The sequence below is a fragment of the Ammospiza caudacuta genome, chromosome 7 (assembly GCF_027887145.1).
Source record: "Ammospiza caudacuta isolate bAmmCau1 chromosome 7, bAmmCau1.pri, whole genome shotgun sequence".
In the NCBI taxonomy this organism is placed as follows: Eukaryota; Metazoa; Chordata; class Aves; order Passeriformes; family Passerellidae; genus Ammospiza; species Ammospiza caudacuta.
In genome coordinates this window covers 21342459-21369912 of record NC_080599.1, presented here as the reverse complement: position 1 = coordinate 21369912, position 27454 = coordinate 21342459, and the positions used below count along the sequence as shown (strand labels likewise).

The 27454-nt window shown below is 43.6% G+C and overlaps 1 protein-coding gene across 2 annotated transcripts; it reads left to right on the top strand.

The window, feature by feature from the left end:
• The first annotated feature begins 955 nt into the window (after positions 1 to 955).
• SOAT1 (sterol O-acyltransferase 1) lies at positions 956 to 27454 on the top strand. 2 transcript variants are annotated; one of them, XM_058808227.1, is made up of 16 exons: positions 956 to 1019; positions 3420 to 3553; positions 10779 to 10837; positions 14531 to 14679; positions 14780 to 14839; positions 15145 to 15252; positions 16944 to 17226; positions 18329 to 18407; positions 19048 to 19129; positions 19784 to 19829; positions 20896 to 21025; positions 21419 to 21516; positions 21999 to 22097; positions 22591 to 22726; positions 23616 to 23761; positions 24551 to 27453. In XM_058808227.1, exons 2-16 carry the CDS (start codon positions 3430 to 3432, stop codon positions 24605 to 24607), a joined length of 1656 nt encoding a protein of 551 aa, XP_058664210.1. In that variant the 5' UTR covers positions 956 to 1019; positions 3420 to 3429; the 3' UTR covers positions 24608 to 27453. The 2 variants fall into 2 exon arrangements, with proteins under 2 accessions (XP_058664210.1, XP_058664211.1); XM_058808228.1 differs by lacking the exon at positions 10779 to 10837 and having other exon boundaries at positions 992 to 1019; positions 24551 to 27454.

Below are 27454 nucleotides of genomic sequence, written 5' to 3'. Positions count from 1 at the left end.
TCTTGGGGGATGACTCAAATTGGGGGGCACTCCATTTTTACTCCCCTGTAAAAATACCCACCCTGGCTACCATTTAGAAAAACCTCAGGGGGTAGGACACACATTTGTGCTGAGCCTGGGGGAAGCACTTGTTGAACAACCTGTGTGTTCCTGCTGAAGGACAAGGACAGATAACACCACTGGGACCTCCCAGCCTTGACTTCAGTGTCCTCCTGGTTCCTTTAAATAAGTTTTCCTTGTGCCTGGGGTGTGGGGAGTGGAGGGAAGCCCTCAGGGCGAGGACAGGCCTTGCCCGCCTGGACCTTGGGCTGGGTGGTCACAGCTGGGATCGACACCCTGGAGCCAGGACTGACATTCCCTCAGCTGGATTGAGGCCAGAACCAGAACTAGTGATCTCTTTTTCTTTTTCTCTCTCTCTTTAATTAATCTCTTTCTCTCTCTCTTTCCTTTTCCCCTACCCCTTTATCTAAAACCCACTCTCAACTGCTTTATCCAGAACCCACTGTTCCTACAGCTGGTCAGGTACCAGCGTACCAATTTCCACGCCAAGTGTGTAGGTTAGTGATACAACTTTGATTACTCGCGGCCCCTTTGAATTGCGAGCTTTTACCAACCTTGGTGTTCCCTCACCCTTAACGCAGGGTCACCACATTTTTGGCGTCTCTTCCCTCACTCAACTTCCCGTCTCAGGAGCGCCGGAGCAGGCGGTGATATGTGGGGGGGGGGGGGGGGGGCCGAAGGCGGGAAACGTGAGGGGAATGGGGGGGGGGGGGCGCCCCACGTGCGCCTCACGTGCCGCCCCCCCTCCCCAATTTCCCCACCCGGCGCGCGCCTCCCGCCCCGCCCCCGCGGAGCCACCTCCTCCGCCAATGGGCGGTACCGCCGCTCGCCCCGCCCCCTGCGCCGTGACGTGCGCGAGCCCCGGGAAGAGGCGGCGGGCGCGGGGACGAGCGGAGCGGAACGGCGGCGGCGGAGGAGGAGAAGGCGGCAGCAGCAGCAGCGGCTCGGCCGCCCCTGAGGTGACGCTCCGCGGGCTGGCGGCCGCTCCGACCGCGGCACCGGCCACGGGAACGTGTTCGCGCCGCCCCGCCCCCGGGGAAAGCAGCTCCCGCAACCGTTTAGGGCTGGGGCTCGGCGGAGGCGCGGGGGTGTGCAGGGAGGTAGCGGGGCAGGCGCTGGCTCGGAGCCTCGGCAGTGCTTTGGGCAGCTCCCAGCGGTGTCCGCAAACCCTTTTCCTGCCGGCTGTCGTGCGCCTTGCGGATGAGCTGTGGGGTGACCTTAACTTTGCTTTGTGGAGTGACCTTAACTTTTTCTGGTCGCTGTCCTGTTCGCTCTGCAGGGACCGAGGGTTCGGGGATGCGGCTATGCCCGAGGGCCAAGAGTTTTTGAAGGGAAGCTTTAGAGAGATGAAACTCTTTGGGCTAAGGTTGTTGTCTAGTGTGATTAGCATTGGATGCAGGGGTTTAGAATTAGGTGATCTTGAAGGTCCCTTCCAGCCTAAACCATTCCGTGATTCTTAGCTTTTCCTCACCGAGCCTTTTGAAGTGCAAAGATGAACTATGAAGTGTTGCTTTTCTCCCAAGGCATCTTCTGATTAATTATCCCTTTGTCCAAAGGGAAGGCGGGGGAGCTCAAGGTCTCTGAGCCCTTTGCGAGCGCCTGAAATCAGGGAGTTTCTGCTCGGAAATCTGTTAATGGGTTTGTAGCTCTACGAACTTCATCTGTAGTTGTGGATGGCCTCAGAGTGTTTACTATTGTGAGGAGAGATTTCCTCTTGGAAGGGGGTGGTGAACATCTTGGAGTTATCCTGGCATTGTGTCTTGAATGTTTCGGTTCTAGTAGAGCTGGGCGGGAAGGGCTGATGTCCTTTAGGCTCTGATGTGCTGATAATTGTTTAGGTACAGTAATGCTGCACCTCTGTTCAAATGGGAACTAGACTAGGAAAATATTTGTTTTCATAGATTTCCCCTAGCAGATTTCGAGTTGCGGTGTGAAAAAGGCTGTGCTGTGATACTTAGCCTATCTGAATTATTAACTCTTTAATTGTTTTAAAGTTCATGCCGAACATGACTTTTCCTTCCCCCCATCCCGAGATTGGTTATTTTTAACTCCTTTCTGTTAAGCTTTCAGTTAGATACTGGAACTACTCTGCACCGGTGAGGAAGAAATGCCTTCCTAAACTCTCGAAGAAGGAGCTGAAAAGTGTCCTGAGACAAGAGTTAAACTTCTAGTCCTCTATTTGAGCTGGAAAACTCACCCAATTACTGATTTGTTTTTTGGTGGTGGCTGGTGTTTCTCCCCTGTATGCTGTGTAGTCTGAAAGGAGAACAGGAGACTCTCCTATTGGAGGGACAAACACAGGAAGTTGAGTTCTGTAAAGCTCTGGTCATAGTTTTATTTCCCTTTTGCAGACGTGCCAGCCTCCTTATTCTGAGGTAATCCATCCTTAATTTGTTTTTTCACCAGTTCCTGAGTTTTCCTGGCCTGTCTGTAACAGCTCATATGTGCTGGTGCACGTATGCTGTTCACTAGCAGCTAAACACATCTGCTGCATGCTTTGTGCCAAGATGAAAAAATATATCAAGCTTGAAAATGTGGTTACATACATGCCTGTGAGGTTTTCTGGAAAAAATCTGCAAATTGTCCCTAGTTGTAGCTACATTGCCAAGAGGTTCTTGAGATGAATTTTATGGAGAGTGTTCTGGGATAGCACTTTGTGACCAATTTAGAGTCTTTTTGTCCATTTCTCATTAGCTGAAAATTCTGTTTTCAACTTGCATGTAGTGCTTCAGGTGCTCCCTGCTGGCAGCTCTGTCCCCAGCAGTGACCTTTGTCATTGGAACTGGTGTAGTTCAAACCTGATTCTCTTCCTGTTTCTCCTTGGTTTGCAACACAACCATTGTCTGGTGAAGCAGAACGACAAGGATCCATTGAGGAAGCTGCTCCAGCAGCAGCTGAGAACTTGACAAGGAAGGGGCTTGGCTCAGGTCAAATATTGCAGGTGATTCCACAAAGGAAACCTGCCACAGCTCATGGAAGACAAGTCTTGGTGTCCACCTGGCTGTCAGAAAGAATTGCAAGGGCTTTTTGTCATTTTAAAGATTTTGCAAAAGCTTAAGTTATTTTAAGTAGTTTTAAAATCTGTAGGGAAAAGAGGGTAATGTAAAGAGATGTTTTGAGATGGTCCTAGGAACGAACTGGTAGGGGAACTTACTTGGTTACTTTGTTCCTGTACCCCTTGTGGTAAGGGAAAGGAAGTGTGATCAACAGTAAGTGACTAATTCAAGCATGTGCTGAATTTCCTTTATCCTTGCTCCGAATTCACAATGAAGGGAAGAAAGTCCAACTTTATGTAAATATATTATTGAACAATAAATGAGATTTTTGTCATTCATTATTTCTCTCTTTTTCTGATCTAGCTAGGTAACCATGGCAGGTGATGATTGTGTAAGGAAGCGCCAGGCTGGCTCCACTGCAGCCTCCAAGACCCCTGAGAATGAAGAAACACAGAGGAGACCTGAGAGTGAGACGTCCTTTCAAAACTCAAGCAATGGTGAGACTCAGTGGCTCAGCACTGGTTGCATCTCTGGCATGTGATTTCCTTTAAGGTGCCCTTTTTACTCATGGCTGTGCCTCTTTGCTCCTCATTTCTGTTTTTCTGTCTCTGGGAGGGCTGAAGGTGGAGCTCCCTGTGTCCCAGCTGCACCCCTTCAGCAGGTGTGGGTTGTTTGGGGTGCTGTCCTGCTGAGCTTTCCCTCAGGAGCTGTGCACTGCAGTGCTTGCAGGGATCTAAAACAGTGATTAACTGTCACAGGAGGAAGAGATTAATTAGTGCTGTAAATGGTGCAAATGCCTCCTGGCAACACTTTTGAGTAATCCTGGTAAATGCTGTTTTGGGACTTCATCTCACTTCCTTTACAACCTTTAAGTATGTGACTTCTCAAGGTGGAAGAAAATGGTCTTTAACATGCCAGGCTAAGGTGCTGTGTCCACCTGACAGGTGGAGGTAGGGTGCACCCAGGGATTCTCTTTGTGTCAGGAGAGCTCCCTTTGATTCAGACTAAATCTTGGCTACCAGAAAACTGAACAATGCACTGCTGTGTCTGTTCGTTTGTTTTGTGGTCACCTTAGAAGTTATGTGGCCTGAAGTTAGCTTTGTGGAAGGGTCAGTGTTGCCATGCCCTGTCCCTTGGGTTGCAGGGACAGTTGTGTGGCACTATGAGTGTGACCCTCTGTAATTCCTGGTTTATGCTGTACCACATTCCAGCCCATGATAAGGAGGTTAGAGATGAAACTGCAGCTTGTTTCCTTTCTCTTTGTGAGATAGATTAAGCAAAAAGCTAAAGTAGGTTATCACAATGTGCCATGTGAGTACAAGATCCAAAATCCTGGTGCCAGTGACTCAAGAAGATAATTCTCACTGATATGCTTCTGGATCTCATCACAATTTCAATAGAACTTCTTTCAACTGAAATGGAAGTTGGAGCTTGTTTAAGTTTAGGACAAGTCAGATTTCTTATCAAAAATAAAATGCACTGGAGAGAAAGCCATCCTACAAACTGCTTGGAGAACTGGGATTTTAAGATTTTGGTGGCACATAATTTTAATTGGATCAAATGGGACTGTATTAGAAAATTGCATCGAGTTGGTGGCTACTGGAATCCAGTGATGCTGGGCTTGGGAGTAGAGTTCTACCACTTTAACCTTTTCATGTGTGGAAACTCCTTAATTGTAATAAATGAAGGGTAAGTAATAAATAGAGCAGTGATAATTAGGACTTGATGGGGGGGTGTGTCTGTCTTTACAGGCCGTTCATTTTAACACCTCTGAGATGTGACAAAACCTCACTGCAGGTGAGATGCTGTGAGTGTGGAGCAAACCAACATCTTGGGGTTGATCTCTTGAAAGTGTCCATGAGCCTGGTGGGTTGGATTGGAACAGTGCAATGTGGTTTAATTCCCACACAAACTGCAGTGAAGGACAGCAGGGAGGAATCCTGGTTAGTCAAGACTTGAGCGCATCTCACCTGCCAAGGTTGCTGCCAGTTGAGCAGAGGTGTCACAAAGTGTTTCTTAGCTCAGGGTTGGTGACAACAGGAATAACACAGGGAGGTAGGAGGAAGGAATCTGATGCCTTGAGGCATGGGAGAAAGATGGATCCCTCTGGTCAGGAATTCCTCTGTACAGGGGAGTTGAATCAGCAGCTCTGTGACCCAAAGGTTGAAGGTTTATGAAGCTGAAGTGTTGCTGAGTTGCAGACAGTGGCCTCTTCAGGTACTCCAGGGTGCCTGTGTAACTAGGTAGGACTTTGATGGCTGAGGTGGGAGAATTTCTCAGGAGAAGCAGGCATAGATGTTTTTTCTCTTTCTTTTGTCCTGGCCATTCTCTCCTGAATAGCTGTTTCTAAGGCATTAGTGCTGATGGGCACAAAGGCACTGTGAGGCTAATGGTCTGCTGTCTGGCAACAGCTTTTTTGTATTGTAACAACTTAATGCTGGGTGTTGTGAGGAATTTTAGACAAAATCTATTTTGTTGTAGTCAAGGGGTTCTAGCCAGGCCAAGAAGGTACAGAAGTGAATATGTAGTGTGTTTGTGGCAGTTATTGCCATAGAAAAACTAAACCTTTAACGTGATTACCCACCCTTGATCCTCTCTGGTTATAGCAAACACAATCTGCTTTCTACAGTGAGAGTGGAGGTGTCAAGGGCCAGCTGACTTGTTTCCAGAAGTCTACAGAAACTTTTGGGCCCTTAATCCTTTCTTTATTAAAACTCAAATCCTTTGGCTGATCTGAAATTGCTTAGAGGGATAATTTTAATACATGTATTGGCTTTAGAGCTACAGTAGGTCTGACTCTTCTTTTTGTACAGTTGAGGTTATTTTTTTTTCTTGGTTCTGCAGTGCTTTTGAAGACTGTCACATTGTTTGGGTTCTGAGATTCAAATAGTTTTTACCTTAGGTATGCCAAATTTTATAGAAGTGTGGAAAATACTCATGACTTGAAGATTGCCAGAAGATTTCTTCTGTGCCTTGATTTGTTTCTGTCTTGTAATTATTCAGCCTGCAATTTCACTTTGATAGCGAAGCTGAACTTCAGTCCTCTACATCATTTCTCTTCCTTGAATTAGCTCCAGAGTTGTAATTAAACAACTAATTTGGTCTTGGCTTAGAGTCAGCAGATGATCTAGGTGGTAATAATCCCCTGTCAAAAGCCAGGCTTCCTTAATAAGATTAGTCTTATATGTTTTCAGCAGGAGATACATAAAGAAATGGAAAACTGCTCTGCCTAATGGGATATTGGTATCAGACTGTACCAGTCACCTGGAATGGGCAGATCTTGAAAGGCTAGAGAGGACATGGATCATAAGCGTGCACATGAGTGCCTCTAAAATGCTCAGATAGTGTGTTCAGAGCAGTAAAAAGATGGGTTTGGAGTCTGTTCTTGTTTGCCCAGATATCAGGCAAGGGCTGGAAGTGTCTCTGGAGGCTGATGTACAAACAAGCTGGTGGCATATCTGTTTGCTGTGAGTAAGCCTGGCTGGTAATGCTGATCTTAGAAAAGGGCTGTTATCTTCAGTGAGGTTACTGTCGATCATCCCTGGTGCAAAAGTTCGTGGTGATGCACAATTGTGTGCCTGCAGAGGGATGGAGGAGGACAGAGCTCTCCAAGGGGGAGCAATTTGGAAAGAGATTTAGCCTTTGCTGTATGACTCACAGCAATGAGTGTTCTGTGTTTCAACAGGCTGCCTCTTGTGGATTCAGCTGCTTGAATTGAGTATCTGGGATGTGTTTCTGAGAGATAGATCAAAAAGCTGTTTTGTCTAGGTGGATTCTGATAATTCTAGGGGCTGTCATGTTTTGGAACCTGTGGTTTGGGTAAAGGCTCAGCAGTTTCTTGTGAAGAGCCTGTGGACATGGTGCATAATATAGAGAATGCTGATTTTCCTAGTGAAGAGGCTGTTTGGGCTCCATGTCCCTGCAGAACTGAATTCTTAAGCTAAATGCTTGCCCAGCAGTGCAGTGACCTATGGCCTGTGAATTCTTTAAACAGACCATCTGAGTCTGCTCATAACTTGCCTCTAATTGCTGAGTGGCCACATAAATTACCATAAGAAAGAATAAGGGCTCATTAGCTCAAATTACTAATGTGTGTTGTATTGTAGCAATATGGAACTCCTCCCCTCTTTACAGTAGCCCTGAATTAGATTGGCTTTAATATTGCTTTGCTTCTGATAACATCTTCAATGTTTTTGGAGAGGGAGCCTTTAAATCCAGGTGACTGACAATAATGAAATCCTTCTTCTTGTGTTGCTTTAACTTCTTGAATGGGAAGTTGTCTTATCAAGAAATGACAAAGCTGGTTTTTTTTGGATCCCAGGCTGCAGCCCCAACATCATGTGAGTGATTCTCTGCTCTACCCATTTCAAATGTCACTTATCTGTAAGATGTGCAAGAGTGGGTAGAAAAAGGGACAAGAAGATCCTTTAGAAGAGGCACTTGTCAATCTTGTGAAATTTTGGTTGCTCAACTTCTCAACAATTAAGAAGCTTTCTCAATCTTCAGGTGATTTTTTTTATTGGCTTGGTTTTCAAAGAGAAACAAAGCTTACAATTAAATTGTTCTGTGATTTTTTTCTTCTGACTTTGGAATCTGCTTGGAAATCAGTCTGTACAGAGGAGTCACATTCTAAAGGGATCAAGCTGAAGACCAGTGGGCCTCTAAAGATCTTGTTAATGTCCTTGCTGATGGGAAGGGAACCAAAGACCATTAAATAAAAAAATTTCTCCCTGTGAACAAAGCTCTTCCAAAGCAAGCCCTGCTTAAGCCTCCTCTGAAATTGGCCACTATTTCATACCTGTGTCTTCAAGAAAACTTTCTTATGAATTTAAATATATTTTCTGTCTTCTTAAGGCATATCTCAACTTCTTTTAAATGCAAAGATGTGCTTCCTTGTATAGTGCAGCCTTGAGTCCATTTTTCTGTAATGCTGTTGCAGTCCCGAAGTGATACAGAGGGATCCAGGCTTCCTTTGCAGGGTCAAAGGAAAGTGAAGATTGGGACTTCTCAGCAGTGCAAATTTCCTTTTAGACTCAAAATCATGTGATGAATCTCTTCTCCAGTGACCTGACAGAACATAAGTGGTGTCTTGTGCAAGGGAAGTTGAGTGATTAAAGATGATGTGCTTTTTCTCTGGTATCTGCCTTGTGACACTGCTGGGTTTATGGGGTGATGCAATACAGCAGAATGGATTGGTTTGGGGTGAGTTTTCTGCTACAGAAGAGGCTGTGTTGAGAAAGATAATCTCACAGGTGAGTTTACTTTGTCATATGAGTTGCTTTGACTGACACCATGGAGATCTTGATTTTAAAACCTATTTCTAATCTTTTCTCTGCATGCACACTAATATGAGGCCAACTACAGTGACAGGAGGACACTTTAAATTCCAATTTAGCAATTACAGCATCAGCAGGTCAGAGATTGTCCTCATTTCTTGTACAACCATTAAAGCTGGACATTTGGTATATGTAAAGCTATACCCAGTTTTAAGGCCTTGTAGTCTGCAAGGGTGTTTTATTTCCAAAGTGAGCTGTGCCTGGGTAGTTTTTAATGTGAGTTTTTAATGACTGAGGCTTCAAAGGCAAGATCTGACAGGAAATATATGGTCCAAGAACTGGTTATTTTATTTTTAGCTTATCTTGAAAAGGAGATAATGCAATTCCTTAACTCCCATGTGTCCTGTTTGGCTGCTGTTGGGTGGCTTCAAGCAAACTTGATATCATCTTGAAGATTGGCAGCTGGGTAAGGGACACAAATTCTTAGTTTTTTGAAGGGAAAGGTTAGTTGTTCTTGGAGCTCAGCAGCTCTGTTCTGCTTTCTAGCAGGTCAGCTGAAGGTGGTTCTTCCCATTGTACTAATAGAAGGAGTGGGCCAGGAATACAATTTGGAGTGGCACAGTGAGGGAGTAGAGCCCCTGAGAACACGTGAAGGGGATACAGTTCTGCTGCTTGTGGAACAATTTTTTTTTTTATATATTTGGAGGTGAATCTATTTGAGACCAGCAAAGTACATGAGCTGAGTGGGTCACTGGTATCTTACATTCTTCTCAAATTGTTTTCCAAACTGCTGTTGTTCTGCAAATGTAACAGCACAATGAGCTTAAATGCTGAGGTGTTTGGTCGTTTTTTATTTTTGTCTTGGAGGGGAGATGCTTAGAAACCAGGAGTTCCATTTTTGTAAAAATGGATCTTGGATGCAGCCAAAATCAATGGTGTTAAGCAGTTTCCTTCTTTGTTGTTACATCAGAAGTCTGCTAAGTGATAGGCAGTTGTTGCTGCTCTGTCCTTAAATCTACAGCTTGTGTAGCAGATAGGAAAAAACAAAATTCCTGCAGACAAAAATCAAAATTCCTGGTTGATTGTAGGGAAGGGGAATTAATGCTAACAACTGATCTTAGCTGCACTGAAGATAAAGTTTCTTGTGTTGTTGTACTCTCTTCCAGTACTGGAATGGAGTCACCTCTCAAGCAGGCCTATCTAAAACACTTAAAGCCAGTTGCTCAAACAAGCTGACAGGCTCTTGAGCAGCACAGAAGCATTTCCTGCTCTGAAAATGAAACTGCTTTGTGTGTAGAGGCCACGTTATGCACTGTGGTAGTGCTCTCAGTCTGTTTTCTTGTCTCACAGGAGCACAACTTTGGCACCTCTACAGCAAATCTGATAGCTCATGCTGCTCTGGAATCTTATTAGGGAATCACTTCAGTACCTTCTTTTTCTAAAAGTGGTAATGTTGTCTTAGAAACCAAACATGCAAGTTGTAATGCTGGCTGTGTTGGTGTGTAAGGTGGTGCTGCAGCTATAAATGCCAAAGGATAAGAACAAGGCCAGGTTTGCTGCTATCTTTTCCCTCTGACTGGTATTTTAGGGGGATGGATGCTGCTGCTTCAATCTTGATTTTCCTTCATGTGCAAGACTCTCTGTTTTAAGTAATTTTATCTTCTGTGTTGTTGTTATTGGAGAAGTGAAACATCAGCTGGTGCTTGTCCTAAAACACAGCTAGTCTGAAATGTCTGACCTGTGGGTGTTGCTCCTCTTGATGTCACAGAGGCATCTCAGATGTGTAGCTTTTAATGTGGCATTTGAGGCTTTACCTATTGTTAGTAATGACAAAAGTCAGATTATATTGATGGCATGTTAAACCTGACTGTTTACTTAACAGTCAAACATATTAAGGAGTACAGTCACTGATATCTAGCACTTCTCCTGGGGGATAAAAGGAGTGGGAATAGCCAGGTTTGAGCACAGGATAACTGTCCAACTTGCCATTTAGCCTGTCTTAGAGCTGATCATGGTATTTTACTAATAGCTGTGGCTGACTGCCTTGTCTGTTGGCAATGCAGAGGCCTCCAGACAAACTAAGCTTATGTCTGCGTAAGATAAAGCCCTGATAAAAAATCAGCACACTTGGAAATGACCTTCTAAGGGTCATTCTGATTGCTGCTTCAAGGCTGAATATGTTTAGGGACCTTGGGAATATTTGCAGAGTTGTTGATGAAAAATAAAATCCAGCATGTTTTCAGCTGTTGACTGCCTTACAGTGCTGTTGTTCTAAAATGTGTGGTTGCAGTTTATGAACTTCCTGCAGCTTTGATTTGAGTTTAGTGGGACCCTATTAGAAGTCAGAAATACTGTTGAAAAATTGGTGTCTGAACTACTGTATGCTGTGCTTTTGTGTTTTCAGACATGCAACAAAAAATATTGAATATTTGCTTTCCTTCCTTAGGCTGGGTTGATGTGGACCACGTGATAACAAGGAAAATGCAGCTCATAGCAGAAGCTGAGGTAAACACAATACTTGCTTGTGGTGGGGAGCAGGACAATTGACCCTGGAAGTCTTTTGGAGAGTCACTAGCCCTGGAACACAAATAGCCCTATTCAGTCCTAGATTGAGCGCAGTGACTTTTCCCCAGCCCTCTTTCTCTGTCCCACTTAGCACAAGAGGGATGATCTTATGTAATGGGGTTCTGTCTTGCTTGACCCCAATAGGTTGAAGTCCAAAGATAAGAATGAACTTTGAAACCTGTCAATAAAATGGAAATTGCCTTACCACTGGCTTTTGGCAGTGTGATGATTAGCCAGCCTGCTTGCATATTGAGCCTTTAAAATGCTCTGTGCCCTGCTGTCCATTGAATAAAGGGCAGCATGGAGCCTGCACCCCACAGCTTCTGCTGCCCTGGCTGTGGAGATGACCTTCCTGAGCTTTGGTCTCATTCTTTTTGTCAGTGAACAATGTCCTCATAGAATATAGCACTGGGTGTTTCTGGCACCATCTGCATCTGTGTGGGCTGCCTTTGTCTTTGGCTATGTTAAGGTGATTTATGCCCAAATTAAATGAAATTGGCTAAGGATGAACTGCACCCTCCTTGTTAACCATTGTTTTGTGGCACCCGTGTTCTTCAGGGCAAATTGCCCTGCACTCTTGCATAATTTTATTGCAGAAAATGTGGTTAATCTGAAGTAATCTAATTGTGCCAGCTTGACATGAATAGTAGGGAGTGGATACTTAGAGAAAAATACCTTGCACCTTTGAAATATTTTCCTGTTTCACTTTTCTTTTCCTCTTTCTCCCTACCTTTATAGGTGGTGTGGGGTTTATAACAGGTATAACTAAGGTGTATTTAAATAGTCTTCTGCAAAAGGTGTGCTGGTTTTTTTTGCTGAAACTCCTTAAATTCAGCCCTTTAGAGTGGCAGTCAGCTCAGAATTTTATTTTGGATGTTGTCTTACCCTGTTTATCCTTACTGAGAACAGGAGATCAAGCCTGGTAACTTCTCTGCAGACAGAACAGTCGTTGCTAATCACTGTTGGCAGTGGGTGTTTGCAGGAGAAGGCTTTCACTGTAAAGCACAAGTAGCTTTGGAAGTTCCAGGGAGCACTAGCTGGTTGCAAAGGGACAACTTGACCTTGGATTTCTTTCTCCAGTAGTGTCTCTTGTTCCTTTTGTTTATTTTCTGGTTACCAGTTTTGAGACATGCTTCATAAAAAGTTTTCTTACCCACAAAGAGAATCCTAGAAAATCAGTGGTGTTTAAATTGCTGAATTTTCTCCCAAAACACAAAGTTCAGATTTTAAGCTTTGACTTATGCAGCTTGCAGATTTATTTCAGGTGCCTCAAGGCTGAGGGGGGGAAAAAAAAGCACCCTACTGTAAAATACCTGAGAATTCTTGGAGTGCTGGGCCCTTTTGTTGTGGGAACCACTGAACAGAGGCTTGGATTGCAGTTTGCCTTTTCTGTGATGGGTATCTAAATTGTGGGCAGATGCTTGACTTGTGAAAAGCCTGGTCAAATGGGATTTGTAGGAGCTGAGCTGGGAGTTACTCTTGCATAGGAGGTGTTCAAGCATCTGCAGTCTAAAAGTCCAGTCTTTCATTTATTCTAAAAGGAGCTGAGAATGGTGTGTTCTGTCACTAGGTCAGGTGTCAGTGACAAAAATTACTAAATCTCTTAAAATGAGTGAAGTTTTGAGGGACTGTTACAACTTTATAAGTAAAAGGTTACTTCCCTCAACTTTCTGATTTGCCATCAATTTTTTATTATTGGCCAACTTCTGCTTGTAATGGCATAACATTCCTTCAAGGGTTTTTGGTTTGTAATTACTATTAGTTACAATTACTGTAGGGTCTATACTCTGGTTTGTATTTGATTTAATCCTTTAAGAACTCATGTCCTGCTCTCCCAATCCAAACATGCACGTGCTGGTATCAGCCCTGGAGGGCTGTGTTAGGAGGAGGCAATGTCAGCAGAGTGCCAGCCAAAGGGAAGAGGTACTTTAGGGAAATATCATCTGCTAAAGCCTCACTTGGGGAGAGATTAGGCTAAAAATGGGGAGACACTATTAAAAAAATATATATATATTTGGATGGGAATGAATAGTGCTTTGTTTAGCATGGAAATTTGAGCACTCCAACAGAAGTAGGAATTTCTAGTTGACTTTTTTGTAGGGATGTGTGCATAAATGCTGTAAAATTAGGCTGTATCAGAGAGCACCAGTGTCTTCTGTTGCAGGTTATTTCACAAGTACTCAATATTTTTTGTTTATATTTTTCTCCTGTTTTGAAAGGAACAAGTTTTTGTCTCTTGCAGAGACGATCCTCTGCCTCCCAGAAAAGCAATATCTAAAAGTAGCCAGATCCTAAGAATTTTCTTAAGCACTGGGAAAGCTTATTTAGTCTATTCTGGAAGCTGTCAAATAAGAGAAAAATGTTTTTTACAGTCAAATATTAATCTGCTCCTTCTCCTACTGCAGTTTTTGTTTCAAGAGAGCTCTCTGGATCTGACCACTATAAAATGGGAGGAATGTAGAATTCTGATCCATTGTGACTTCAAGGTCTTCTGCTTGTATGTGGTCTCACTTCAGATTGCCTTGTATTTTCTGCCAGAGACTTAAACTTACTTGGCTATTGTCACATTAAATAGGAGCATTTTGTAAAAATACATAATCAGTTCATGTATTTTATAGGAACATGGAAGAGTTTGGGTTGGAAAGGACCTTAAAGATCATCCTGTTCCATCTCCTGCAATGGGCAGAGACACCTTCCAGTACAGTAGCCCAGATTGCTCCAAGCCCCATTCAGCCTGGCCTTGGACACTTCCAGGGATCCAGGGGCAGCCACAGCTTCTCTGGGCACCCTGTGCCAGGGCCTCACCACCCTCACAGGGCAGAATTTTTTCCTAATATCTGATTTAAACTTACCCTCTGCCAGTTGAAAGCCATCACCCCTTGTCCTGTCACTGCAGTGCCTCATGAAGAGTCCCTCTCTGACTTCCCTGTAGGTCCCCTTCAGACTTTGGCTGGTGCTGTGAGGTCTCCACACAACCCTCTCTCCTCCAGAAAGCTCCTTGAAAACAGGGTGGTTTTTTTTTTCTTTTTTTCTTTTCAACCTTCAAGATGAGAAAATAAATAGAAGTTGGGAATTCTGATCTGGGATGTCATGTAGGAAGACTTGCACCTTGAATCTGGAGGCAAACTGGAAAAATCCCAGGCAAAGGATGGTCAGACAAACATGCTAGTAAACACTTGCATTAAGAAAACAAAACATCATGTGCAATCAGATTTTAAATAATTTCTTGAGTCTTGCCTTTTGCCTGTGCTGAAGGTGATGGCTGGCTGGCAGAGTGTTCAGGAGCTCAGGGGTTGGCTCTCAGCTCTGCTTCATCACTTGGCTCCCCATTTTGAGGGTTAAACATTAAGGAACTAAATTCTCAGAACTCAGATAAGTCTTCTAAAAGGCCAGAGCAATTCTGTGTTGAATCTGATGGAGAAGATAAATGTTATTCAAAGTCCTCTGACCTGAGGTGTGTGAACAGGCCAGGATAAGCCCCAGGTTATCCAAGTAGGCTCCAGCTGTTGGTACATGGCACAGAAATGTTTTTTGGATGCTCTGTCCTGCTCCAGGATAAAAAGGAATATAAATATTTTATGAAAATGTATCCAGCAAGTTAACAGTTTGCTGCTGTGTTTTTTACTCTGCCAGCAACTGAAGCCAGCTTTCATGAAGGAGGTGGACAGTCACTTCACAGAGTTTGTAAACAGCTTGGTGGCAAAATCGGCACTCCTGGATTCCTCATCTGCAGCCTCCCTTTTCCCAGCTTCCTGTGCAGAGAAGGAACTGCACAAAGCTAAGTAAGTTCCTTTTAAGCTGTTGCTATAACAAGGTTGTGTTTCATGGAAGCTTTATTTCCTTTTTTGGCTCAAATGTCAAACAAATATTCTTTGCTTGCAGGAATTCAAGGGCCCCTCCAGAACATGGGAAAATCTTTACTGCCAGGAGGTCCCTCTTGGAGTGAGTAACTTAACTTCATCAAAGTAATTTCATCAAATTCACTGAAAATACCCTTGATAGCAAACTAATGAGCCTGTGCTTTGAGGTACTTTCCCTGCCACCACCCACAGTCTTATGTTCAAATCCATGGGGATTAATCTGTTCAAGCTTCTCTCTTCCTAAAATATCTTGCAAATATAAACCTTACTTACAGCCATCTCAGTGCCACTGGGATCGTGGCTAATTATCCTTTGTCTGAGGATAAGCTGGGGAAGTGTCTGTGTCTGTGGCACCCCAGCTGTACCTTAACTCTGTGTCTCTCTCAGTGAGCTGTTTGAAGTGAGTCACATCACGACAATCTACCACATGTTCATCGCCCTTCTCATCGTCTTCATCCTCAGTACACTTCTAGTAGACTTCATTGATGAAGGAAGGTAAGAATGCCTTGGAAAGACAGGGATAAGGGCTGGGAGTAGCTCTTCCAGAGTGCCAGATGCACATGAAACCGCAGAATGGTGCAGAAAGAAGGGGGAGTTCCTTCTTGGGGTGTTGCTGGGAGTGTGGGTTTTAAGTTGGCGTACTTAGAATATGTGCTGGAATTCCTGTTGAGAGGGCATGACCATTCCAAATTGGAAATCTGGATATTAGGAAAACACTGCTAACTGATGTGTTTCAGGAGAGTTGTGGCCACACAGCTCACCCTAACGTGCTTAGTTCATCACGAGGCTGGCAAAAGGGAATGTGGAATGCTTTGGTTGAGTATCTTTAATGAGACAGCAGCTTTCAGCTGCTTGTGTTGCTTGAAGAAGGACTCTGCTTAGAAAAACTTAAAATACTTCAGCAGTCTTTCCTCTGTTTAAAAATGACAGTTCTGGAACATTGTACTTGTACTCAAATAAAAATAGAACTTTGTTTTTCCTGGGGAAAAATCTCAAGGATGTTGGCAGAACCTCTGCTAAGATAGTGCTTTGCAGGTAGCCAGTTGTGAATAAGATTGTGAAAGACTGCTTTCCTCACTTGTTGCTTAAATAATATTTTGGGAAGCTGTATCTCATGTACGCAAGTAGGATTACATGTTTATCTTGCTGATTATCTGCTCTTCAGTGTACAAAACCAGAACTGTATCTTGATTATAATCATTGTCCCTTTAGTCTGGCTATAAGAATAGTCTGGTGTGCTATTGAATGTTGTTTAGCTGATCCTAACTTACTTGTGTATGGACATTGGGGGACAATGGGTATTTACCTTAAAATCAGCTAGGGCTGGATACCCTTACTACTTTAAAAATATCTGTGGTCTTAGCTAGATCTGATAATTTGGATCCAGTTTGCAATTGAGCCTCCACCTGAGAAGGAATAACTTTTGTTGGTGTATTCTGTTCTGTTGTCTTCTGGTCTTAGTTTAGAAGAGCATATTGTAGGAGTAAGCTCTGAGGAAGTGTGAGAGGCAGTGAAGTTGATCAACCTTTTGTTTATGTCCTTATGTTTTAAGCTTGATTAATGGACTAAAGTACCTGGTGCACACCAGTTGCTCTTATTTGGACTGACCTTCTAATGACCCTGATCCTTTTGGAGAACTTCTAAACGGAATATGTCTGGAATGCCCACAGAAAAGGATTAGACTAGCTTTGAGTGCTTGATGTTAAAATACCCCATGACTATAGAGACAGGGGAAAAGCCTCTTTAGGCTTAAACCCCTGGAAAGAGCTGAGTTCCAGTGCAGCAGTGATCATGTCCTGGGGGTGTTCCCCAAAAGCTCTTGTGGACCCTCGTCCAGCAGTGGATTGTTCAGTCACGTGCTTGTTCTTGGGAGGATGAGCTTGAGCCTGCTCTTAAAGCACATGCTGATCTTAGAGATGCACTTAAGCCCTGTGGGATTTGAAGGTAAGATGTGCCTGCCAGCACTAATGGCATCAGTCCTCCTCTTAGTTTCTGGGATACTTGAGTGTGGCCACTTGAAGCTGCCACAGACAGCCCTGAGCTGAAATTGCCACAGTCACTTCTATCCAGACTGTCAAACAGTTATGATCTGGAAGCTTTGTGGTTTGTGACCACTTAGTGGAGTAGAAGTATTTCTAATCAAAGAATGGACGCTCAAAAATTGTCTCTTTCCTTGTGCCTTCTAGGCTGGTCCTTGGATTTGATCTCCTGGTCTTCGTTTTTGGAAAGTTCCCAGTTGTCTTCTGTACTTGGCTGTGCATGTTCAGTGCCACAGTAGTTGTTCCATACAACCTTTTTGTGTGGTGGGCCCAAGGCTATTCCAGTTCCTCCCATCGTGCAGTCCACTCTTTCTTCTATGGGATGCTGTTCACACTCTTCCAAATAGCTGGGCTTGGGTTTGGACCAACGTATGTTGCTGTAGCCTATGCCCTGCCTCCAGCTTCCCGCTTCATTGTAATCCTGGAACAGGTAAGTCCCTACCCTGCATCCTCTGGACCCTAGGATACATTGAATTGCATTTTATTTTCAAAGTGGAAAGTGTCCTTTTTCCTAAAGAACTCAAATGTTGTTTTTATTCATTAAATTAAGCCAAGGCTGTGGATGCAGCATCTCTGAGACTTGAGGACAGTTACATGCAGCAAGTCTAATAAGAAAGAGTAGAGAATAACTTCATTTTGACCTGGAAACCACTTGTGGGTTTTTACCCAATATTTAAGATTTTACTGTGGGTTTTACTGACATTCCATTTGTTTCTGGTTGTCTTGTGGATGCCTAAGTGCTTAAAACCAATTTTAAGAACATGTTGTGCCATAGTCCATAAGGAAGCTGTCATATTCCTCTTTAAAAAACAAAACCCAATAAAGCAAGTACGTGGTCAAGAAGTGGTTCCTGTTGGCATTTCTAGTCTCAAGAAGTAAATTTCTTGGCTCTGTAATCAGGACTTGCTAGGAAATGGAATGTTTTTTGTGGAGGGGAACAGAAAAGTGCAAGAATGGAGGTCTGGTCAGTCCATCAGGTTAAAACAAGGATGGTCAGGGATGAGTTTTAAGAATTAACTTTGGACTGGCTCTACTTTTGGTTCTTCAGTATTAAAACAAAATTAAAAGAAAAACCTGCTTGATAGCTGTGGACTGTTTATGTGGGGCACCACCTTATACCCAGGTAGTGATAATTGCTGTTCAACACACGTAACTTCAAGGACACACCTAGACTCTGAAACATGCTGGCCTGCTGAAATGGAGAGGGGTTTCCCTTCCATTTTAAGTTAATGTTAGCTGATTAGTGACTTGCTGGTGTTATTCACAGTCCTTGTGGATGTGGTGGTCCTGCAAGTGTAGATGAGATGTGTCTCCTGAGCCATAGTTGCTGCTGCACGTTTCCCCTTGCAGAGTTTGGAATTCATGTCAGTTAAACAGGCTTGTGGGTGGAGGAAGCAGCCCTTTGCTTGTAAAAGGGCTAAATGGGAAAGAAACCAAGATGCTGAAGCTGTTGCTGTAAAATGCTGGATCCAGTCTTCCCTGGAAGGTTGTGAAAACGAGAGCACTGAGCTGCTCTTCTCCTGGCCTTTCAGGTTCGTCTTGTTATGAAGGCTCATTCCTTCATCCGGGAGAACGTACCCCGAGTCCTGTCCTCAGTGAAGGACAAGTCTGGTGAGTAACTTGCCCTGCTCCATTTTATATAGCCAGCTCTAGCTTTCCTTCCATTGCTGTGAGCTGCTCTCATGAGCTGGAGAGGTGGGATTTGAATTGGTGACTTTGATGGGGAGGTTGAAGGTTTTGCATCATAATTTCAGCCTGAACCTTTTCATTTGTTTTCAGTTGTATTAGACAACGAGTTAGACTGTAGTTCAGGTCTAAGTCCTCTCTGGATCTTAAATCTTTGTTCTCCAGGATTTCCTATTTCTGCTTTTAGGAGTAAAAGTTGTCTAGATGTTGCCTGCAGACCTCCAGCTCAGTGCTGTAGTTGAAATGACAGCAATCATAGAACAACAGATCTTTTAAGCAAGGCATGCTAGAGCTGAATGGACTGAACCCATGTGTTGATAGGACAGGAAATGTGATACCAAGGTGTTAGCAGATAGTTTGGTTACCCTCACTTGCTAACTGTCCTTCATGCACACCATCTGAAAGGTCCAGTTTGTTTTATTCTCTGCAAATCCCATACTTTTAGTTCCAGACTGAGGTTTCTGAGGTGAGAAGCGTTCTGTTTTTTGGGGGAGACTGAACTGTCAGTAAAATGGAACTGTCAGTAAAAAGATTGCTTTTGTTTTTTATTTCCCCCTCTTCCCAGGCACAGTACATATTCCCAGAATTTCTCAGTACCTGTACTTCCTCTTTGCTCCCACCCTCATCTACAGAGACAACTATCCCAGGTAATGTGAGCAACAACAGAACATTAAGCAGTCTGAAAACTGAAGCCAACATTAAGCACCCCTGGGTGTGATCAATTTATGAGTTGGAGCTTTCACAAAGATGTGGTTAAGCTGGCAAGGGCAGAACTTGCTCATGGAGTTCTGCTTTTATTTCTTTGGGAAACTCACTTGAAGTTGAACTAATAGACAACTTGCTACAGATCATGTAGTGATGGACAGTTCCTGCAGTAGGAACCTGTGTGTTTATGTGGTGCTAATAAGCAGCCCTGTCTCTGAGTTTGAGGCTGAAGCCTTTATGAGTGGGAACTCCCAAACACTTCTGTGCATTGCTGGGTGACACTTTGGCTGTGTGAAGTCAGCAGTCCTTCACACAACTGTCTGCAGATTCCCACCTCCTACAGAACTGTACAGTGCTGCCCTCCAGATACCTTCCCATTTATGGAATTGCTGGAGTTCTGCTGTAGTTGAAAGTGGGGAACCAGCAATTTGGGCAGACATCCCTTGGGCATCAGGAGATTAAGAATTCTGGAATTCAGAAGCTATTTTTTTTCAGAGAATACGTCAGTAAAATTGTAAAATCCTTCAAGTAATTGAAGGGGGCGGCTTGCTGCTTTGAGGTCCTATTTAACTGTGATATCCTGTTCTTCCTTCTAGGAATCCCACAATAAGATGGGGCTATGTAGCTACCAAATTTGCACAGGTGAGTGGTGCAGCTTTCTGCAGAATACACTCTTGGAGATCATCTAAGATGTGTTGTCCAACAGCTCTCTTTGGCATTAAATCACTCCACTTGGCATGGCCTTACCAATAAAGAATACTTTTCATTGACTAACAAACTGTGATCTTGCTGCACTAATGATTGTGCCAAAGAAAGAAAAAACTCTTTGCTTAAACAAGCCTCCAGATAAAAAAAAAATCTTTGTGTGTAGAGCAATGCCCTCTTTCTTCACCATGACTGTAGTGCAGGGGCACAGCTTCTTCTCTGCAGTTATTCAAAGCAATTTTGAAATAATGAGGCCTGGGGTCCAAATCCCCAGTGCTTATTTGAGTTCAAGATTGACTGATTCATCACATTTGTGGCCATGAGCTCCAATAGCTTCTTGTGGATGTGTTTCCAAGTAATGGATTTGTGTGACTGAAACTTTTGCTGTAACACAATGCATTTGTGTTTTAAAAAGCAAAACAATTAAGAAAAAAAGGCAGCATGAACAAGCCTTTGGCTGCTTGCTGTTGGACAAAGAGGAGGACAGCACCTGCCTTACATCCAAGTATTTCAACATTGGCATTTTAACCTCAACATCCACAACATCAGTTCATAAGTCAGAGAAAGCCTGAGGTGCTTTGGCCTGCGAATGTCAACTTTGGAATAAAATAAAAATAAGCTTTAATATTAGGTTTAACTACAGTAAGTATTTTTCAATTATTTCTGCCCTTACCTTGGATGCAGATCAAGGGTATTTTCCCCACTTTGGCAGTAGTATGGATTTTTTGTGTCAAAATGTGTGAGTTGATAGGACTGGGAAAAACTGACAGCTGCTGTAGTAGAAAAGAGAACTTGATTTTGCTGCTGGCTGCTCAGCATGCTCCAGGGATTGCTGTGGCTTTCTTTCTGCCTGGATCCTGGGGGAGGTTTATTGGCAGCAATGTAAAATAAATTATTTTGGCTTGTGTTGGCAGCTGCCATTCTCTCCTAGAGCTGGCAAGTGGTGATGTGTTAATTGTGTGTTCCTGTTATGAAGTCAGGTTTTGGGGTATTTTTGTTCCAGGTGCTTGGCTCACTTTTCTATGCCTACTACATCTTTGTGAGACTCTGCATTCCTCTGTTTCGCAACAGTAGTCAGGAAACCTTCAACCTTCGAGGGCTTGTCCTCTGTATCTTCAACTCCATCCTGCCAGGTAAGGCCCAGATCCACAAGTGACTTTCATCTTTGTGGAAGGGAGAAGTGCTTCATTTGAGATGCATTCATGACAGGCAGAGATCAACCAAGGAGATTTTGTGAGCAGACTGCAGCATTAAGGGGTAAAAATTCAAAATCAGCAATACAAAATAAAAGCTTTGAATTTAACTCTTCAAATCGAGCTGCAAGCTCTGGGGCAGCCTTGCTGTTGCCCTCTGGGGAGAGCAGGGCCTGGTGTGGTGAGAAACTGAAATATTGTTGTGCCATCTGTACAAAAGAGTAGAGCTCATCTCTGTCACTGCCTATAAGAAAGTTTTTGACTGTGTTAGGTGCTCTTGCTTGTGGCTGAGAGCAAACACTACCAAACTGGTGTGGCTGTCCTTGTTTCCAGGTGTCCTGATTCTCTTCCTGGTGTTCTTTGCGTTCCTTCACTGTTGGCTGAACGCGTTTGCCGAGATGCTGCGCTTTGCAGACAGGATGTTCTACAAGGTGAGAAGCAGGAGCTGCAGTTTATAAAGCTTCTGAAAGTCATTGTCATAATGAAAAAAAAAAAAAAAAGGAGGAAACTGAAGATTGTTTTACCAAACAAAGCAACCATGGGATTTTGCTTGGTTTGTGCTGTTAAGGCTTAAGATTGTAGCTGTGCTGTAGAACACATTTGGTTGCTGTTGGCAGTCTGAGTTGCTTTAAGGTAAAACACCCTGTGCACAAACAGAAGCAGCCACCAGATCTATCCAATAGCTCCATTAGCTTTCTTTTTGTTCTTTTATCACATCACCCACTGCAGTTTGGGGTAAAACCAGACCTTGATACTCTAAGTAGAATGTTGGAAGTGTGATGGAAAGCTTGGTCAAATTGTTATGTTAGCTTGGTATTATTTTGCTGAATATATTTCAATTTGATATCCTAGAAAATCCCTCTTTAATGTTTTATAGTTAATTAGATTTACAGTCTTTCCATTGTGCTTTCAGGACTGGTGGAATTCCACATCCTATGCAAACTACTACAGAACCTGGAATGTGGTGGTACATGACTGGCTCTATTACTATGCCTACAGGGACTTCCTTTGGGTGAGTAACAAGCTGATGTATTCTTTTGTTAATTAAACATTCAACTACTGGGCAAAACGGTACATTTGTCAAGATGCAGTAGCATAAAAATGTTTAGAAGCATAAAAATGTTTCATGTCAGCTGTTGTGGGGAGCCACTGTGCTTTTAGAGGGATCCATTACTCATTTCCAAGTCCTTAATGTGTGCAAAATGTGGGGCTGAGATGTAGGAATGCAGAGACTGCCTGAGCAGTCAGAACCCATGTTGCACTGTTTCCATGAGCTGTGGGAGGTATTTAATGAGTGGGCTCAGCACAAGTACCTATGCAGAAATGTACCTGAAGAGAAACACCTAAAGGCCAAGGTGCCCTGTAAGGCACTTGGCATTTCACACATGCCTCTTGGCTGGAGGAGAACCTTCTTAGCTCAGGGAAGAAAATTCACTGTGTTGCAACAACCAAACAAAAACCACAGCAGAGTAGCTCCTAATACTTGGCTTTCTTGTCTCTCCCAGTTTTTTGGGAAGAAGTTCAGAGCAGCAGCCATGCTGTCTGTCTTCACCGTGTCGGCTGCTGTGCACGAGTATGTCCTCAGCATCTGCTTTGGCTTCTTCTATCCAGTTCTCTTCTGCCTGTTCTCATGCTTTGGAGGTAAGCTCCAAGGAGGAGAGTGTGGGAGTGGCTGTGGGGTTTGTGGCTTTTTTTAGAGAAGCATGCTTTGTGCTTTTGATAATGATGCCAGCTGTTCCCTCAGCACTAACACACAGTATTGTTGCCCAAGGGTTGCAATTGTGAGTCCAAGCTTTGTGAATGGATTTTTGCAGCTCAGGAGATACACACCTATGGACACACAGAGGATTTGGAAGCTTGGGGCTTAGATGATCAAGGTCTTGGTGATGAGGAAGAGGGATCTGTGTTATACACTGCTGTTCCTGTGACACTGCACAGAGTTTAACAGCACTGCCTCCTCTTTGCCAAGCTGTAGTTAAATCACTGTGTGTCAGCAGCTTGTCAGTCTTCCCCTATTCACAGTATAAGGAAACTATTAGTTAGTTCATTACTGCAGTGAGGAAGAGTGTGGGAAATGGATTTATGATGGCATGAATTATAATATCTGTTTTGTCTCACCCTTCTCATGAGACTGAAAATAGAATAAAAGTTTTTAAAACACCTCTGCTACCCCATCTCTGGGTCAGAAAAGAGTATAATCTAACAGAAGAGCCCATTTAGAAATCAGAGCTCTTGGATTTCTTTTTGTGTTTTAGAGTGCTCTAATAAACTCTAGGCCACCTCTGCCATGCCTTGGTGACCAGTGTAAGAGAAATAATGTTGATTCCCCAGAGGCACACAGCTTGTTGGCAAAGTTACTGGAAGTAAATGTGAGAATCAGCTCAGAGTATTTGCTCTATTGCCAAGCACAATCAGATTCTCATGCAGTAGATGAAGTGAAAGGAGGGGAAGATCCAGTAAAATCAGGTGATCTTTGATTCTTGAATCTTGAGTTTGTTTCTGAAATTCTTCTCATTCCTCCCCTTTTCAGTGGTCTTCAACTTTACCCTGAATGACAGTCGGAAAGGGCCCTTCTGGAATGTGATCATGTGGACCTCCCTGTTCCTGGGCCAAGGTGTCATCATCTGCCTCTACAGCCAGGAGTGGTACGCCCGCCAGTACTGCCCCGTGGAAAACGTGAGTGCCTGGTTATTCCCCTGGATAACCAGCTCTGGGAGTGGCTGTCCTGTCTTGCTGTGCAGGAAGAGTGGAAGTTAAAGGGCATGAACCTTTCTGGCAGTGTGCTACATCCATTCTTTAGGAGTTATTTCGCCTAGAGCTGCCTAACAGAAGTGTGTTCCCTAATAGTCCTTTTGTGCTTGGTAGGATTTCAGTGCTTGGAACTGAGGGGGGTGGTGCTACCCCATTTCTGAGGATATGCCAGACCTCATTTAGGCTGTGGCAATGGAACTGCAGCACTTGGCCAGTGAAGTCAGGAGAAATTTTGTAGAAGGCCCACAAAAACTGTGCCAGTTGTGCCTCTCCCATGCTAGAGTGGGTGGTGGTGAGAAGGGGTTACCTGTAGATAGTTTGGGGTTTAGGTGCTGTTTTCTCTAACTCATTTTCTTGGTACCAGATTCTGTTCTAGACAGAACTTCTTGCTGTCCCAGGTGATTTCAGTTTTAACCAGAGGTATCCTTTGGCAGCCTCTATTTTAAGTTTGATTCTCCTCAGTTAAGAGTTTGCCATCATTAATTACTTGGCTTCTTGATACAGCAGGCTACTAGGCACAGTGTCTGCCTGATGTAACAGAACTTATGGCTGCACTTACACTTTCAGTCACCTCTTAGTGAAGGCATGAACAGGGTTTTAGGGTGCAGACATGTGGTTTGATCTTTCCTGTTAGAGAAGCTTGATTTCAGGAGCTTGTACCACAGCTGGTGCTGTTGGCTTGTGACTAATCTACTGCCTCTCCATGTTTTGCAGCCCACATTCCTGGACTATTTAAAGCCACGCTCATGGTCCTGTCATGTGAAGATGTGAAATGGGGTGCTCTGGCCATGACATCACAGAAAAACAGAGGTGTCCTCCAAGTATTTGGACCAATGATCTAACTTACTACAGACTTTTTCTAAGGGAAGTTGGGCCTCTTCATTATTGGGGAGAAACTGTAATTTTTTTAAACATTGCTGGAGCAAACCAGTTGACCTGGATTGCAACAGACTTCAAAGGCAGCATCTATAACATGCTGTCCCACTTTGAGCCATTTCCATGCCAGTAAAACATTGAGCTGAAGGTGGAGTCTACTGGAATCCTACTCATCCAGGGATCCCCCCCAAGTTGCTGCTTTTCTGGACAAGAGGCAAGCTAGTCAGATTTGCTGGTAGCTCATTGTTGGTATCCGTCCATCTTTCTTAGCCATCATTTGCAATTTTTTTTTCTCCTTTTTGGTAATGGGATGTCTACAAAACTATTGTTCTTCATGCTCCTGCCTGCCACTGTGACATGGACAAGTGGCAGAGCCACAGGGTGTTTACCTCCTTGCTCTGAAGATCGCCAAAGTTTTCCTGGCTGGCTTCAAGCTGCATCCTGTGTATGCCAACAGATATAAATGGGCAGAGGAAAAGGGATTGTCACCATGCTGAGGCAGGTTCAGAAGCAGGGTATGGTGTGTGCAGTCTTTATATGACTTTTTACACCAAAAATGTTTCTCTGTATTCATTTAGTTCCAACTGCCTTACAGCATTTTTGTTCTCTGAAGGCCCTTGTGACTTGAGGAGTTCTTTTTCTTCTTGTTCTTCCTTTCTCCTGTTCTAGGTAATCAGTTCTTTTAACATGATTAACTTGTAAAAGAGCTTTTGCTTTGATTTGGCAGGTGCTTTAAGGTACACAGGTTCGTAAGGGTTTATTTACTAAGAAAAACTTGAAATAATATGACCAAACTGTAAGAAAATGGGATCAACTTTACAGGTACAGAGCATGATCTTGTTTGAAATGGCCATGTGCAGTTCAGTGTGCCAGCACACCTTGTCCATGTGTATTGGAGAAGTTTTAGTGCTGCTGGGGATTGGCCCAGAGCTGCTTTGTCACTGCCTGTGTCTGCCCTGACACCAGAGGGGGCTGCAGATGGAGATCAGCCTCCTGGGTACTGCCCTCTTGGTGAGGAGGTAGGACATCCTCCCACCCACACCAATAAAGACAGGGGCCCTGTGTGAGTTTGGTGTTTCCATAGCAATGAATCTGTCAGAGTTCCTTCAGCTCCCTTGTTCTGTCAGGTGCTAAGCAGAACAGGGAGCTTGCAGAGTGTCTGGGGACAGATCACTCCAGTTTTACTGGAACTGTAGCTCCCTTTATTGGAGACAGTCACCTGATGGACACACCTGAACTGGGGTGAAAAGGGCCACCTGATAGAGACACCAGAACTTTGGTGACAAACATGTTAGAATTATTCAAATGTTATCAGCAACTGCCAATGGAGAACAGCATATCCTTACTACCTACAGCCCTGGGTATTTCATACCAGCAGTATTGGGACCATTGGTGGAACTGTCTTCCAAGCCACTTCACACTCTCCTTTGGGCTTCTGCTTTCACTAATCTCAGTCAGAAGTAATTTCATGAAAGCTAGGGAATACTTCAACTCCTCCAAGTCTTCAGTAAGAAGGAGTGATGCTCTCGAGAAAGGACATTGTACCAGGTCAAATTTGCCAAATAGTGTTTCTGTGTGAGGTTCTCCTCTGACAACACTTCCTGCTAAAAATTGTTTGATGAAACTGAAGTAATTTCAGAGGAACTATATGCTCAAATTTGGCAATATTCATATATAAAATCCTGAGAATTAAATGGATTACTTTATCATCATTCAAATTGGTGAGAGATTTCAGATTACTCATACCTTTTGTGGGAGGAGAGAATAGAAGTTCTGGAACAACTAAGCTTCCTTATTGAGAAAACAGTCAAAAATACAAAAAAAAGCACCTTTTGGCCAAACAGCTTTGTCACCTGTATAGGATGACAAAGTACAGGATGAGATTCAGTCCAATTTTTTTTTTTGTCTGGTGCTCAGAACACTTACAGAGGTTACTGCACTCAAAGAGAGTGGGATGGATTTGGGACTTGGTTTGCTATCTTGAAACCCATGGCAGGTCTTGATACAGTTTCAGTGTTTTCAAAAAGAGACCAAAGGATGGCACTTTGTGCCCTGTTTTTGTGTTTCCCTCACACCTGGCACTGTTGTGTGCCCAGAAGGAATATCAGCATTTACTGTGTCAGCATCATCACTGTTTGAAGCCTGAGGGCTTGAGCATCTGGCAAGCTAAAGGCGACCAGAAAGGGATGCTCAGCTGTTGGAACTATCTTAGTTTTTGACAAGTTGAGGTTTTCAGCCTTGTAGATCAAGGCATCTGGCAACTGTGCTGTCAGGGCATTAACAATTTGGATTACTTTCAATTTTGTGGGGTTTTTTCATTGCTTTTGAATGTGGGCTTATTTTCATTTTTCTCAAGAGTGCTGGAGGGGAAATACTAAGTCTTTTGCACATTGCTTATTTAATTAAAAGTCAATTACACCACGTTTGAGTTTCTTAGACTGCAAGTGCCAGAGCACTTGACCAGAACAGTGCAATGTTCTGGTCAGTGGTGATGATGTGAAGGTTCCCAACCTGCCCTTTACAAGCTCTTAATATAATGTAATACATTATATACTGTTTTCTGTGGTTCTTTCCAACACAAGAACTGTGCAGCTTGCTTCCATGGTAACTCCCTGAGCTGTGAGGTGGGAAGCCTCCAGCTTTGGAATGGCAGCCAGTACAGCTGCAGCTTCTTGCTCAATAACCTGATGAAAATCAATATTACTCCATCAGAATGCATCCTGGGGTTTTCATGCAGAAAAC

Coding starts and splice junctions, on each gene's coding strand:
- SOAT1 (XM_058808227.1), top strand. CDS start 3,430: ATGGCAGGTGATGATTGTGTAAGGAAGCGCCAGGCTGGCTCCACTGCA. Junction 10,838..14,530: donor AGCTCATAGCAGAAGCTGAG/GTAAACACAATA, acceptor TTACTCTGCCAG/CAACTGAAGCCAGCTTTCAT. Junction 22,098..22,590: donor CCTACAGGGACTTCCTTTGG/GTGAGTAACAAG, acceptor TGTCTCTCCCAG/TTTTTTGGGAAGAAGTTCAG.